This window comes from Phyllostomus hastatus, unplaced genomic scaffold (genome assembly GCF_019186645.2).
Source record: "Phyllostomus hastatus isolate PE091 unplaced genomic scaffold, TTU_PhHast_1.1 phas_contig_38, whole genome shotgun sequence".
Lineage (NCBI taxonomy): Eukaryota > Metazoa > Chordata > Mammalia > Chiroptera > Phyllostomidae > Phyllostomus > Phyllostomus hastatus.
In genome coordinates this window covers 3283785-3299243 of record NW_025333869.1, presented here as the reverse complement: position 1 = coordinate 3299243, position 15459 = coordinate 3283785, and the positions used below count along the sequence as shown (strand labels likewise).

The 15459-nt window shown below is 37.3% G+C and overlaps 1 protein-coding gene across 3 annotated transcripts in view; it reads right to left on the bottom strand.

Annotated features, from left to right (window-relative positions):
- BMS1 (BMS1 ribosome biogenesis factor) overlaps window positions 1-15459 on the bottom strand; it is a 49872-nt gene that overhangs the window by 16091 nt on the left and 18322 nt on the right. For 2 of the 3 annotated variants that reach the window (XM_045842168.1, XM_045842169.1), the window contains exons 6-14: window positions 15186-15328; window positions 14352-14473; window positions 13857-14050; window positions 12674-12813; window positions 10274-11019; window positions 9968-10069; window positions 9379-9402; window positions 9114-9274; window positions 4526-4607 (exon numbers count right to left, since the gene is read on the bottom strand). In XM_045842168.1, coding sequence (XP_045698124.1) covers window positions 4526-4607; window positions 9114-9274; window positions 9379-9402; window positions 9968-10069; window positions 10274-11019; window positions 12674-12813; window positions 13857-14050; window positions 14352-14473; window positions 15186-15328 — 1714 coding nt within the window. The remainder of the gene's footprint in view (window positions 1-4525; window positions 4608-9113; window positions 9275-9378; window positions 9403-9967; window positions 10070-10273; window positions 11020-12673; window positions 12814-13856; window positions 14051-14351; window positions 14474-15185; window positions 15329-15459) is intronic. The other variant, XM_045842170.1, reaches the window with a different exon arrangement.

Below are 15459 nucleotides of genomic sequence, written 5' to 3'. Positions count from 1 at the left end.
AATCAATAAATGTTAATACATCACATAAACAAAAGGAAAGACAAAAATTGCATGATCATAGCAAGAGATGCAGAAAAAGCATTTGATAAGGTATAGCACCCATTTATCATAACACTCAACAAAGTGGGAATAGATGGAGCACTCCTCAACATAACAAAGGCTATATATGAGAGATCTACAGCCAACATCATACTCAATGACAAAAACTAAAAGCTTTCCCACTAAGATGAGGAACAAGACAGGACGTCCACTCTCACCACTCCTGTTCAACATAGTATTAGAAGGCCTAGCCACAGCAATCAGACAAGAAAAAGAAATAAAATGCATCCAAATTGCAAAAGAGGAAGCAAAACTGTCATTGTTTGCAGATGATATGATAGTATATAAAGGATACATGTATAAAGGAACATGTATAAAGGACACATGGACAAACCCAAAGGGTGGTAAGATTGAGGGTGTGAAGTAGGGATGGAGGTGGCAAGGGGGGAGTGGTGAGGGGGAAAAGGAGACAATTGTATTTAAATAACAACAAAAAAATGCCATAAAAAATAAAATTATGGGAAACAGGAAAAAACAAAAAAGAGCTAGTCAGAAACAAAAGATACATTATTTTCTGTCCCTGCTTTTCATGATTTTGTATGTTTCCTGCCAAGCCCTTCTGGCCTTTGATGTTGTTGGCAGGTCAATGGGAGGGGCTTACCCAGGCCAGTCAGCTGCAAGATCTGTGACCCCTCCAACCTCCACTCTCCATGGAGGATCAGCTGTGCAGGGCCAGCAAGGTGGTGCAACACCGTGGCCTGTAGCTGTCCACTGGTTGTGCAGGCTCTGGAGTTTCCTGGGCAGTGTAAGCCAAGGTCAGCCCCCACATGTTTCTGCCTGGGCCCACCCTGCATGAGCTGTGAAGCAGTCTCAGAAGGTTGCTACTTATACTGGGCTGGGAAATTCCCAGGTGAGGCTAAGCTGTGAATCTAGGCTGCCTGCTGTAGTGCCAGGCCTGGGGTCACTTAGTGAGAGGTACAAGGGGCTGGGGGCTCACTGAGGCTGGCTGTTGCTTGTTTAAGAGGATCTGTGTGGTGTTCTGAAGCATGAGCCAAGACCAGGGAGTCTTATGGAAAGTCACTTTAACAGTTCATGTGTGCAGGTAATTTGGGTAGGAGGGAGTCTCTGGAGATCTTCAGGGCGGGGCAAACAGTGTTAGCAAGGTTGATGGAGTCTCAGATATGGTACCAGCCTGCTGGCTCTGTGGCTCTGTAGGGGGTGGGTACAGAAAGGGGACAATGGCCTCTGTCTGCCTTCCAGTCTGGGAGAAAGCTATGCCCCAGCTCTCGCCTTGATGCCAGACACTTCAGTTCCTCCCTGTATGCTTCTGGTGCCTTTCAAGCTACTCCCCAGTGCTGGAGCTCAGAGGGAGTGAGCCTGTGTAAGTCCATGTGTGGATTGTTTAAGAGGAACTGCTTGGAACTCCAGAAGTTTCTTCCACTGACTCAATCCTTGCTGGTGTTTGCAGCCAGGACTTATGGGGATTTACCTATGGCACTGGAACCCTGGGCTGTGGGTCCTAGTGTGGGGCTGGGACTCCTAGGTCCTGGGATATCCCTCCTAAAGTTTCATCCATCACACATAGATATATGACCAGCCCATTTCACGTGTCCACCCATCCTACTAGTCTGGGTGGATGTGGTTTCTTCAATTCCATAGTTTTCGGTCTTCCATTCAACTCCATTTCTAATGGATCTGGGTAATGGTTGTTCTGTATGGTAATTCTGAGGATTGTGCAAGGAGGCGAGTCATGTTTACCTATGCTACCATCTTGACTGGGAGAGTAAATCCATTTCTAAATATCTGCTCTACAGGATATTGCCACAAATTATTAAGAATGTTCACTGTGACTTTATGTGTAAATAAAAAACTGAATATTGAATGATAGTTAACTGTTAAGTAAGTGATGGCCCATCAACAGAACATATAGCCATTAAAAAGAGGTTGCTCCAAAGAATGTGACAAAAAAGGATGTCTATGTCACAATTCTCACTTTAATAAATCTGTCTTATGAAAATAAAAAATGTGATCCAAGAGTTATATCAAGGTGGTGCAGTGTAGCATTATTTAGAATACGGGCAAAGTAAATTGTTTATATAACAATAAAACTATGAATTAAATTATAATGCTTCAATCATAAATGCAATCTTCAAAAAAATATTTGACTATTTGACATATAAGTAGAAAAATTTATTTATATACACACATATATCTCTATAACACTTGTAAATGACTTGAAAGGTTAATAAAAGGTTTTATTATAGATGATAGAAATTATGGTATGATATGTTTTTATTCTAGTGTTTCATAATATATACTACCTTATCATTCAAAAGAAAAAACGTACATATTATTTGAGTACATTTTTCACACACACACAAATCTATTTTTAACAAATACACAATTTATGAAACATTTCCTAGTTTTCTTCACTGTCCATATCTAGTAAATCATTTAACCAGGGGGATAAAATAAGGTCACCATGCAAGAACGAACCAAAATATTATCCATAACACTTGTCAGTGTTTCCCAAATATTTTACAATGATTTTCTTCATTAAACATGTAGAAGAGGACTTCCGGCGAGATGAAGGCATAGGTGGACGCACCGTACTTCCATGCACAACCAAGATTAGAACAACAACAATTTAGAGGCAGAATAACACCCAGAACTGACGGATAATTTATCTGAATGGAAGTCGGACAGCCAGTAAGTTGAAGTAGACCCATTCATCCAGACCGGTAGGAGAGGTGGAGAGGAGCAGCCGGGCAAGGGTCGTGGTGTGTGGAGAACAGGGAGAACTAGGTGCATAAGGCATCCGGGAGAGCGTAAGGCATCTGGGGTGCACAAGATTGCAGCGGGTGGACCCTGAGTACGCAAGTGGCAGCTGGCGGACCCAGTGAGGCGGCGATTGTGGAGCAGGAGAGAGTGCACAACCCAGGATCCCAGAGAAGGGACTGAGGTCCCAGGAGAACGGAGCTACCACCACTGTTCCCTCCCACCCCCACATACAACGTCACAATCTAGCAACTGGGGTGCCCAGCCCTGGTGAACACCTAAGGCTCCGGCCCTCACTGTAACATGGGGCGACCAGACCAAAAAAAAACGAGAGAGAGACAGAGAGAGACAGAGAGAGAGAGAGAGAGAGAGAGAGACATGTCTCAAACAGAAGAACAGATCAATTCCCCAGGACTCATCCTTTTGAGCGACCAAGAGATAGCCAATCTATCAGATGCACAGTTCAAAACACTGATGATCAGGAAGCTCACAGAATTGGTTGATTTTGGGCACAAATTAGATGAAAAAATGCAGGTTATCATAAAAGAGATGAAGGAAGATGCACGGAGAACCAATAATGATGGGAAGGAAACTGGGACTCAAAACAATATAGTGGACCAGAAGGAAGAAAAAAACAACCAAACAGGAAAGAACGGAGAAATAAGAATTCAAAAAAACGAGGAGAAGCTTAGGAACCTCCAGGACATCTTTAAATGTTCCAACATCCGAATTATAGGAGTACCAAAAGGGGAAGGGGAAAAGCAACAGATTAAACACGTATTTGAACAAATAATAAAGGAGAACTTCCCCAATCTGGCAAAGGAAATAGACTTTCAGGAAATCCAGGAAGCACAGAGAGCCCCAAAGAAGTTGGACCCAAGAAGAAACACACCAAGGCACATCATAATGACATTACTCAAGGTAAAAATGAAGGAGAGAATCCTAGAAGCAGCAAGAGATAAGGGGACAGTAACCTACAAAGGAGTTCCCATCAGAATGTCAGCTGATTTCTCAAAAGAGACCTTCCAGGCTAGAAGGGGCTGGAAAAAAGTATTTCAAGTCATGAAAGACAAGGACCTATATCACAGATTACTCTATCCAGCAAAGCTTTCATTTAGAATGGAAGGGCAGATAAAGTGCTTCTGAGATAAGGTCAAGTTAAAGGAGTTCATCATCACCAAGCCCTTATTTTATGAAATGTTAAAGGGACTTATCTAAGAAAAGAAGATAAAGAAAAAACATGTATAGTAAAAGGACAGCAAACTCATAATTATGAACAACCACACCTAAAGCAAAACCAAAAGAAACTAAGCAAACAACTAGAACAGGAACAGAACCACAGAAATGGAGATCACATGGAGGGTTAGCAACAGGGGAGTGGGAGGAAAAGGTACAGAGAATAAGTAGCATAGATTGTAGGTTGAAAATAGATAGGGGGAGGGTAAGAATAGTATGGGAAATGTAGAAGCTAAAGAACTTACGACACATGGATATGACTAAAGGGGGGGATATGGCTGGCAGAGGGTATACAGGGTGGAGGGGAGTAAAGGGGGGAAAATGGGACAACTGTAATAGCATAATCAATAAAATATATTTAAAAAAGAAAAAAGTAAAAAGGGAATCAGAAAATATGAACATGGAAAAAAAAACATGTAGAAGAAAATAAAGAGAAGGTAGTCTTCTCTGAAGAATATATCCCTTTACTTACCATCTTCTGCTAAGATCTTGGCTGCATCTTTATCCTCTTCCCACTTCCCAGTCACGAAACAATCTCTGATACTGTTCATAACCTTATATAGAAACATCAGCACTTAATTAAAGTGGATGGGGGAAGTCCTATCAGGCCAATGACCTCGTAAGTAAACAGTTATTTACCAATTCCACTGATTTTCAAAGTCTTTTAGTGTTCTTAAAGCAATGCAGTTAAACAGAATTTTTAGAAATTTGATGTTACTATTTGCTACTCCAGACATACTGTTGCTGTTTGAAAACTTAATTCCTTTGACCAATGATAATATTCTGACAAAAACAGAATGTCTTATATGAGCATAACAGTGTGAAGAGTACCGAGGAAGTTCCAAGTCTCAGATATGCCAGATCATCTAGTATACACAGGTAGTAGACACTTGGTGCACCTCTCAAATACAGAATAAAATCTTGTACAAACTCTCCATTTCAGAGTCTGTTTCCTGGGGAACCTGACATAAAACAGTCCACGACATTCACTGACAAGGCCTCAAAACCACACTTATGTAAATATTACATAGGTCTGAACTTTTACCTGAATTGTATTTTGGTTATGAATCATGTTTTTCATACACAACCTCACTTTCAAAGAGTACCCTCGAGGCTAGCATGATTACAATGAATGCAAAAGGAAACTTGTTCATGTACTCATTCCTTTATGCCTACAATCACTAACTAAGCATTCACTGAACATACCTATTTTATGCCAAGAAGTTCTGTAGGTAAACTCTTCCCAGGTAATCTTTATTTCATTAAGATTAGTAATCGACTTAGGGAAACCAAATTAGAACAAACAAATTAAAAAAATAAAGAAAGAAAGAACCTCTATTAAAAGCTCTCAATAAGCTAGGAATAGAGGAAAACTTAAAGTAAAAAAGGACATTCATTTAAAAACTCACAGCTAGTATCACATTTAATGGTGAAAGACTGAGACCTTTCTCTCTAAGATCAGGAACATGACAAGGATGCCTTCTCTCACTTCTCTTTTAACATTCACCTGGATATTCTAGGCAGGACAATTAGACAAGAAAATGAAATTAAAGATATCCAGTTTAGAAAGGAATATGTTTCTATTCACAGATAATATAATCTGGTAAACAGAAAATCCTAAGAAATCCACTGAAAAACTATCAGAATAAATGAATTCAGCAAGGTTGTAAAATACTAGATTAATATAGAATAATAAAACATTTCTATACATTGTCAATGGACAATCTGAAAATGAAAATGAGAAAATAGTTCCTTTTACAATAGCATAAAAAAAGTAAGGTACAAATCAACAAAAGTACAAAGCTTCTACTCTGATAACTATAAAACATTCTTCAAAGACATTTCAGATCCAAATAAATAGAAAAGCATCTTATGTTAATGGGTCGGTACATTCAATACTGTATTGTTAAGACAGCAATACTACACAAAGTGATCTATAGATTTAATACAGTCCCTATCAGAATCCCAGCTGGCTGTTTTGCAGAAATGGTAAAGCTGATCCTAAAATATGGAAAACCCAAGAGATCCAAAATAGAAGAAAAAATCTTGAAAAAGAGCAACAAAGTTGGAAGATTCACAATTTGTGATTTCAAAACTTACTATGAAACAATGGTAACCAAAACAGGATTATGCTGGCATAAAGACACATAGATCGATGAAATATACTTAAAGAGACCACAGATAAACCCATATTTCTATGCTCAAATGATTTTTTGCCTAGGGTGCTAAGACAAGGCAGCGGGGAAGGAACAGTCTTTTCAATAAACGGTGCTAGAACAACTGGAGCTCCACATGAAAAGAATAAAGCTGGGTTCATCTCACACCAAATACAAAACTTAACTCAAAATGAACTGAAGATCTTAATATAAGAGCTAAATTATAAAACACTTAGGAGTAAATCTCCATAATCTTGGATTTGGCAATGGTTTCTTAAATATGATACCAAACACACATCAAAAATATAGATAGACTGGGACTTCATTAAAATTTAAACCTTCAGGTTTCAAAGGGCACAGACAAGAGAAGCTACAGATTGGGAGAAGATATTTGTAAATCATATATTTGATAAGGAACTTCTATCCTGAATATATAAACTGCTTTTACAACTCAGTGATAAAAAGATAAATAATCCAATTTTTAAAATAGGCAAATGATATAGATATTTCTTCAAATAGTATATAGAAATGGCCAACAAGCACAGATGAGAAGTTGCCTGATATTATCAGCCATCAAGGAAAGGCAAATCAAAGCCACCCTAAGATACCACTCACACCCATCAGGTGGTGGTAATAATAATAATAATAATAATAACAACAACAACAATACAGATAATAACAGTTCTAGGACATGGAAAAATCAGAAGCCACTTTTAAAAAGAGAAATGGGAGAACATATGAGGAAAAAAACTTTAACTGTTTTAATAATCATATTAATAGTAATGTGTAATATTATGCTGACACTAGTATGTATAATGTGCCAAATAAAGCAAATGAATAATTATACAGTTTTCTAATTTCACCAAACAGGGAATAGTTTCTTCAGTGGAAAAACAGAGTTACAAATATCAGATGGAAGAGGTTAAATAAAAACCCTGTAGTTCTCTGAATCTGAATTGGAAATATCTGTATAAATCCTCCTACATTTGGTCACTGAAATGGTCTAGAAACAATGACCAACCTGTAGCAATGAATATTCCCATGTCTAGATTGTGATGCTGAAATACCATTTTGCACTGAAACAAATCAGCTCATTTCTTGGCTGCTTCATGTGTGGCATCAGCAACAAGACAATGTGGCGGATAAGGAGTACCTCATCATTTCAGAGAGCAACAAAGCACTCAAGGACCAGTAGGATCATGTCAAAAGAACACAGGGACCAACATGAAGACTCTTGCTGGCCACAGATGAAATAAACCTGAGCATCAGTAAGGATAACAAGTACAGTGGAAGGAAACACTCATCTATATTTAAATTTGTGAGTTCAAAATGATACTTTAAAAAAAAAAAAAAAAGTCACCTTTGGAGAATCATCCTGAAAACTGTTAGGAGGAATCAAGCATTTATCCTGCTTATATGGAACTGGGCAACCAAACAGTAGATGAAGGTAAGTTTCTCTTTATAGAAGTATTCTAGCTAATAAACACTAGAGAGAAATTTAAACAGAGTATCACCATTTTATATCCTTATAAATTAATGGATTGAGGCACGGAGGGTCAACAGCTTTTAAAATAGATAACTTTACGTGCCCCCTAATGAAAGAACACCACCACCTAAGAAGCAGCCTTGCTGAAAATAAAAATCAAACCTAAATCCAATCAAACTTCCAGATGTGCTGTCTTTAAGGTAGCTACAACCACATGGTTATTTAAATTCTAATTAAGATTAAATAAAACTTAAAATTAAAAATTTATTTCTTCTCATTAGACATTAAAAGTGCTCAACAGCCACAAATAAGCACATTGGACAGTTCATATACAGATTAGTTCCATCATCACAGAGTTCTAGTGCTATTTCTCTGTATCAATTTATAGGAAATACAGAGGACAGAGATGCCTGAAGAACTGTACATAGGACTGCAGTGGAATCCATGAAGTCCAGAACATGAGAAACTACACAACATATACTTAGTTTTTTAAACATATTAAGTGTAAAGGTGGTAGGGGAAAGATGGGCAGAGAAAAAATTGTATATTTGAAGATTAAAAGGCACAGTGAAAAACAAACCCCCCCAAAAACCAGTAAAAGTAAACTATGCTGTTTAATGATGCAAATTTAGAGGATGAAATTATTCTATAAAGAAAAAAATTATTACCAGAGAGTCATGGTTCCTTCCGTAGGGACAGAAATGACTGTGACTAGGATGGAAACAGTGCTTACGAGGGTGCTCACCTAGTAATCCATTAATTTAAACAACTGTTTTATGTGGTCTTCTAAAATCTATATTAAATTTTACCATAAAAGTTGCATAGAATCTTATAAAGTACCTATGTGCTGTTTAGTAAATTAAAATACCTAATATGATCAAGACTGCACCTCTTTGAAGAGTGACATTTAAGCTAAACTGAATTGATCAAAAGAAGCCAGCTTGGGAAGATCAGAACATTCTAGAATAGAGGCAAGAGGTATAAGATGGGATTAAGCCTGGTAAATTTGAGCACTGACTGAATTCCAGTGTGACTAGACAGTGGTGAGCAAGGAAAATTTATCACCAGTGTCATATATTTGTTTACAAATAGCATAAATTATAAATATTAACTCAGGGACACTGGATTTATTCTAATTATAAAACAAAATATTTTAAATGTATAAAATTTATGTGCAGTGCTTCAAGTACTATCCATGCTAAAAGTTGAATATTTTACTTTTCTCCATAACACATGCACAGGGTTTGACTTAAACTCAGAACATGTTACTGCTTAAGATGCACAAAAGATCCACTCCAACAACCGGGAAAATATCCTGTTATAAAGTAATAGGTAGGCAGTATTAAAATCACATGATCTTCTTTTAGAATTCTCTAATTCTCTCAAAAATCAAACATACCATTTATATTCAGCCTTACCTCCTCTAAATCCCAATCATGGGGCACCTCCAATTGAAATTTGGAGCAGTCCAAAGCCTCAGCCTTGTGCTTACACTCTCTGGTAGGCTGGGTGACACGAAACAAGCCTCCAAGCTCTTCCCTGGTATCACCTTCTTCTTCTTCTTCATCGTCCTCTGTCACTAAAGAGACCACATGATGGAAGAGAGGACTTGGGACTGAGGGTCCCTCTTGGATGTGTCCTTGAGCATATCAGTCAGAGAAAAGTCAGGGAACTACTGCTTACCATGTCTGGGAGACTTCTGCCTTCCTGTAATGCAGCAGCAAAGAGACCATTGAGGAGAAAATAGAGTTGGAGGAGGAAAGGGAAATATACAGGCAGAACTTCCAATTATCATAAAAGGGTTCTCTGGGGGAATGTTGAGTCCCTAGTCACTAAGAGCACTTAAGCAAAAGCTGAATGGAAATGAGTACACACCAACCTCCTAATTCAATTCTCCTAGCTCACACATACTCCTTTAGCCTTTTTCTAATCATGTAATAACTGGGGACTGCAATTTAAGTCCCTGCTTTATATTTTCGTGTCACTAAATTCTACAAAAAAATTGTCACAAAGGACTTTGTATAGAGGATACAAATTGACATAATGGAGAGTATTCTCATCCAAAGTTTTATGACAAACCCATAAATCTATTTCATATGACCAATTTGTGGTTCTCATAAGATGTTGATTAAAAACATCTGCCAAAACAACAGCCAGAAATACTTTATGGCTGTCACAAGCACCACTCAAACCTCCAACCAATTTCCTCACTGCATTTTCAGAAAATAGTCTAAGAATCTGTGCGTGTAGATCTGAACTGGAGGTCTTTTACCTGTCCCATAAATAAGCTTTTGAAGATTGGGAGTTGCTTGTTGCTGTCTCAGAAAGGCCTCAGCTGCCTTCCTGGAAAGGTCCTCCTTCCATTTGAGGGCACCTGAATGGACCAACACCAACATCAATTAAGTCTATTTTTCTGTCATCTCTGCTTCAAGCTCACTGTTCATTCATCCTGAATCCTTTTATGAGGTACAGTATTTGAACAGATAACAAAATATCCAAAACAGCAGACCCCCCAGTGTAGACATTCTAGTTGTAGAGCATTTTAGTGCCATTTATAAACAGAGTTAAATTTACATACCTGATGTTTCTATGGAATATATATTTTCCTCCTTGTAATCTTCTTCCTCTTTGAGTAAATCTATATCACTGGTCTCATCAGTTGAATTCTCTGACCACAGTTTCTGACCACTGACCACCTGAGAAAGCTTTGGAAACTTTTTTCTAATAACCTCTTCATTTTCTGTATCCTTTTTCTCTGTACTGAGAGAGGAGCTTTCTTCAGATGCAAATGCCTCTTCAGTTCTGTAATGACCTGAATCTGAAACAGCAAGGGTTACCTTTTTCATTGTCTTCTCCAGGTTCATACTGTCAATCAAACCATTACTTTGTAGAAGACCTGGTTTACTGCCTTTTTCTATAGACTTAGGTTCTAAAATAGCCTTTTCTCCTTCTGCAGAAGAACCCTCTTCTTCACTGCTTTCATCAGCTTCCTCTACTTCTCCTTCATCTTCTGAGCTCCTCTCAAAGTCATCATCACTGTCAGCAAATGCCAGTACATCTCTCTCAATGTTTTCTTCCATCTCCTCAAGTCTCGGCCATTTGACAACCTTATCAACCATATACACTTTACCAGTCATTTCAGCATCTTCTTCCTCTTCTGTTTCATCACTAGAGCTATTTTTCAACCTGTCACCTTCAGATATTTCTTCATCATCTTCAATATCACCAACTCCAGACACATCTTCATCACCTCCAAAAATGGCTTTCCGACGTACTCGACCAGTTTTCAAATCCATCTGCTTTTCCTCTTTTGGTATCCGCAGCCTAGATTACCAAGTAAAGCAAAATAATTCCATTTGTATAACAATCTGCTATTCTCGAAATGTCAAGTCAATAACTATGCAAAGAAGTAGAAAATAATATCAAAGGAATGGTTTTAAATAATATAGCACAGAAAGGAATTATCTGATAAATACCAGAATAGTTAATAAGCAAACTCATACATAATTCCTTAATAAAACTCTTCCAATAAACTTATAGAGAATAAAAAAATAACCTTAAAAGAATAAACTAGCCCTCACTGGTGTGGCTCAGTGGGTTGAGTGCCAGCCTGTGAACCAAAGGGTCACCAGTTCAATTCCCAGTCAGGGCACATGCCTGGATCGTGGGCCAGGTCTCCAGTACGAGGTACACAAGAGACAACCACACACTGATGTTTCTCTCCTTCTCTTTCTCCCTCCCTTTCCCTCTCTCTAAAAAAATAAATAAAATCTTTAAAACAATAGATTAATTTTAGAGAAAAACTGCTAAAATGGAAACGAATGTTTAATAAAATATCTTTTCCATTATGTTCATTTTCATAGTGTTCAATAAAACAGACATTAAGAATATTGCCATTTGAAATCACCAATATAATACTTGATAAAGAATCATCATCAAAATACTAAAACCACAGGATGAAATAAAAAATTATGAAGCTATTTAATGTAGCCTAAACCAATCAGGAAAATACTAAAAATTGTACTAAAAGAGAATGGACAGGCTACCATAACCAATAATAACAAAATGATAACTATATAAGAAAACTGTATAGAAAAGAAGAAATGCTCACAATATAAGCATAGAACTTTTACATAAATTATGACTGTAACTTTGTTAAAAAGATTATCTACGTAGACAAGGAGTACTTGTTATCTGCATCACGCTAAATAGTTTATGTATACATTACTGCATTTAATCATCACAACTCCTATAAGATATAAAATAGATGCTCAGAGAGACAATTTCCCAAAAGAGCAGGCCTACTGCACTCAACTACCATGCTACACTGTCTGCTAGTTAAATGGCAGCAGATGATTATTTCCTCATTTGTACATATTTATAAGATGTTACAAACTAGAAAATCTCAATCATTTTCAGACTGATTTTTACTGGTAGTCATAAATCACTACAATAAAACAAATTACCTACTAAGTATAAAGTATACAAATCCCCAACCCAGACTGAAAGTAACTCACATTAGGCCACACAGTTAGTGGAAACTGACCCACAGGAGATACAACACAATTTAAGTAAAATTTCTAGAGACAAGATATGTGATTTCTAGTCAGCCTCATGAACCAGCTCCCTGATTCTGCTTGTTCCACTATTTTGATCACTAAAAGAAAGCCAAGCAGCCCCAGATCTCCTAAAGAGTAATCTATAGAGAAGGCTTTGTGACAGTAGAGAAATATTCAGGGTTTGTTAAAAATGGAATTCTCCATATTCATACAAAAAATGTCATGTAAAAAAAAGGTGTTATGTAATGTCACCATGTAATGTCACCTAAGTGAAGAGCCCTCAGAAACAAATGCGCATACAAAGCAAAATAAAACATTCCAAATTAATCCCGCCAAAATGTGTTATGGTGGCAGTTATGAGGGACACAATCTTCTGTAGCATAATTTTTTTTAAGAAAAAAAAAAAACAAAAAACTTACCATTGATTATCTATATCCTCTGATCCCAGTGGTTTGGAGTCAGAAAAAAGTGTCACTCTACTTGAAGCTATCTTGGCATCAATAGTGGAATGGGTGGAAATGAGACTCTGAACCAGTTCATGGGTGGGTCTAGTCTCATCCTGTCAAGGTCACCAAGAAATGAAAGTCAGGAATGCACAAGGATTCTGAAGAGACATTTGTTTCAATTACTTTTTCAAAATTACCCAAAAGACAATTCTAAAACACCCTTCTTACTGTCCCCAAAAAGAAAATTCTTACAACAAAGTCTAAATCTGATTTCTTTCTTTATTAAACTTTTCCAAAGTTCACCAAGTATACAACCTGATAACCTACTTAGCTAGAAAAACTTTCAGTGATGCTGCAGAATGCACTCATTTTAGCCCAATAAAATATCATTTCTGAACAGTAAAAGATAAAAATCTGGAGTCCATTAAAAAAATTGCTACTTTTTAATTCAAATATTTCACTTCAAGGAATTTGCTGCATAGAAAGATCCCTCCTAGTGAGCAAAGCTACATGTGCAAGGTCTCACTACATCACTGTTCAAACCAGGGGGTATGGGGTGAGCCCATTAGCACTCCAAAGATTGCTATGGTAAATCAGGTTTATTCCTACAACGAAATAGTACAAAACTGTATAGAGATAGAAGCAGCTCTACAAATACTAATAGGGAACAACAGAATCACATATTATGTGCTCCCAAAACCTGTACAAGCATTTAAAACTGGATCTCATCAAATATGACTTATCTCTTTTTCACACACACACACACGCTATGTAGTATTATACCACATGATAGTATTTACATATAGCATGTAATAATCTAAACAAATGTGTATATGTTTAAAGAGGAAAAAAAGAGAGAAAGACCAAAGAGAGCTAGAAGACATTCATTTCATATAAAGAGAGGTGGAAGTACAAGGCACCAAACTGCTCGCAATTCTCATGTTGGGAGATGTGAGATCTCCTCTAGATCTTGCGGAAGAGAGGTACAAAGGACAGACTTCTCCTTTCTGCTTGGTAGAGTTAAATATTCTGCAGATTTATAACAGGCATTATCATAAATTTGAATACAGACTTAAAAGCTTAAGTAAATAAAAGGTATTTTATTTCCTCTGTGACTTCCTACTTTCCTTCCTACTTCCTGTAACTTTCCTCTCACCGATCCCTGAAAGCCATGGCTGCCACCAAGGTCGACATAGACAGCATCTTTGTCATATAGCACACCACCAACTCCAGAAAGCGGGGCATAAACCAACTTCTCCTTTTCATTTAAACAGCGCTTCTTTTGTTGTTCAGGAAGGGCACAGGGGTCTGGTAGGAAACTGATGTCACTCACAGCAAAATCCCCTACGCCTGGAAGAAAGACAGGAAGTGGCTTCAGCTGACAAATCTATCAACTGTCAGCAAAAATGGTCCATAGTCAGAAAGCTTCAACCAGGACAACAGCACCATTTGATACTGGCATTGTGCCTCTCGAGCTAAACACCACCATCAGAGCAGAGAGATCTGGTCAACTCAGTGTCTGCTGGCCAATACAGAGCTGAGTTACTCTCAAAATCTCCAGCAAGGGAGCTTTATCTTGTGATGCCATTTTTCAATATGCCCGAGATATGAAGTCATCTCAAAAGTTCTATAATTACTAGTGAAATAATACCTGGCATGTGAATGTGGCTTTTATTTTTCAAGTGTGCTCCTCTTAAATAACCATAGAGAGACAACTTTCGGTCACATTTGATATTCATTCGGATATCTTCTGGCTTTGTCAAATCTTCCATCCTAGAAAAATAAAACCCAAACACATGGCAGACATGAATGTCAGAGTTCTTGTACCTCCCTTTGTGTCAATAATTCATCACATTTACTAGTTCACAAAACATGTTAGAAAATTAAAGAAAATACAGAAATAAGCAGGCACAGTTCACCATCAACCAGAGGAAAAGAAGGAAACACACGACTGAACCTTTCTAAGGCTCTACGTAATATATATTCTATAAGTATGACTGAAGAAATGGGACATATATTCCCTGCGGTCAGAAAAGAGTACAGAACCTACCCAGAAAAAAACTTTTATGATAGAGGATTAAGCTTTGTTCTGGGTTTTTTCTTTTTTTGTTTTGTCTTGTTTTAGTGTGGCTTGGGTTCTGGCAGGTGGAAAAATTATAGGCTGAGAAAATAATATGAAAAAAAGCATAAAGGAAGGAAAACAAAATACACATCTGAGTGACTAGAGTACCATGGGTGAAGCCACATCCTGTAGCCCTAAATGCTTCAAAATCCTCACATTTTTCTAAATATTTCATACTTTATTCCCAAAGTCACAGCATCTTTAAATAACAATACAAAAAAGTAGGTATTTTCCATCAACTACATTTCTCCCCCAACTATTCAAAAATAAGCATAAAATAAGCTCCATTATTATTCTTTTTCTAACCTCCTTATCTTTGAAATATCTGGGCAAGGGAGAAAGAAATGTACATTAACTTTTTACCTGTCTGCCAGGATATAAGGATGAGAGGTTTGCCATGTAAGAGGCCTAAACTTCATCACTGTAATAAAACGACCCAGATTGTGAATTTCTTGGTTTTGATATTCTCCATGTACCATTCCAGAAAGATAGAAGAGCTTGGCACCCTAAACATTAAAAACAAAAAAAATTAAATTTCAACTAAATTCTTGTCAAGAACTACACTAAATAAAAGTCCTCTAAATAAGAAGCAATCCTAAGAAAGAGAGACTTCTAGGAAACCACTGTGCCAATGCTT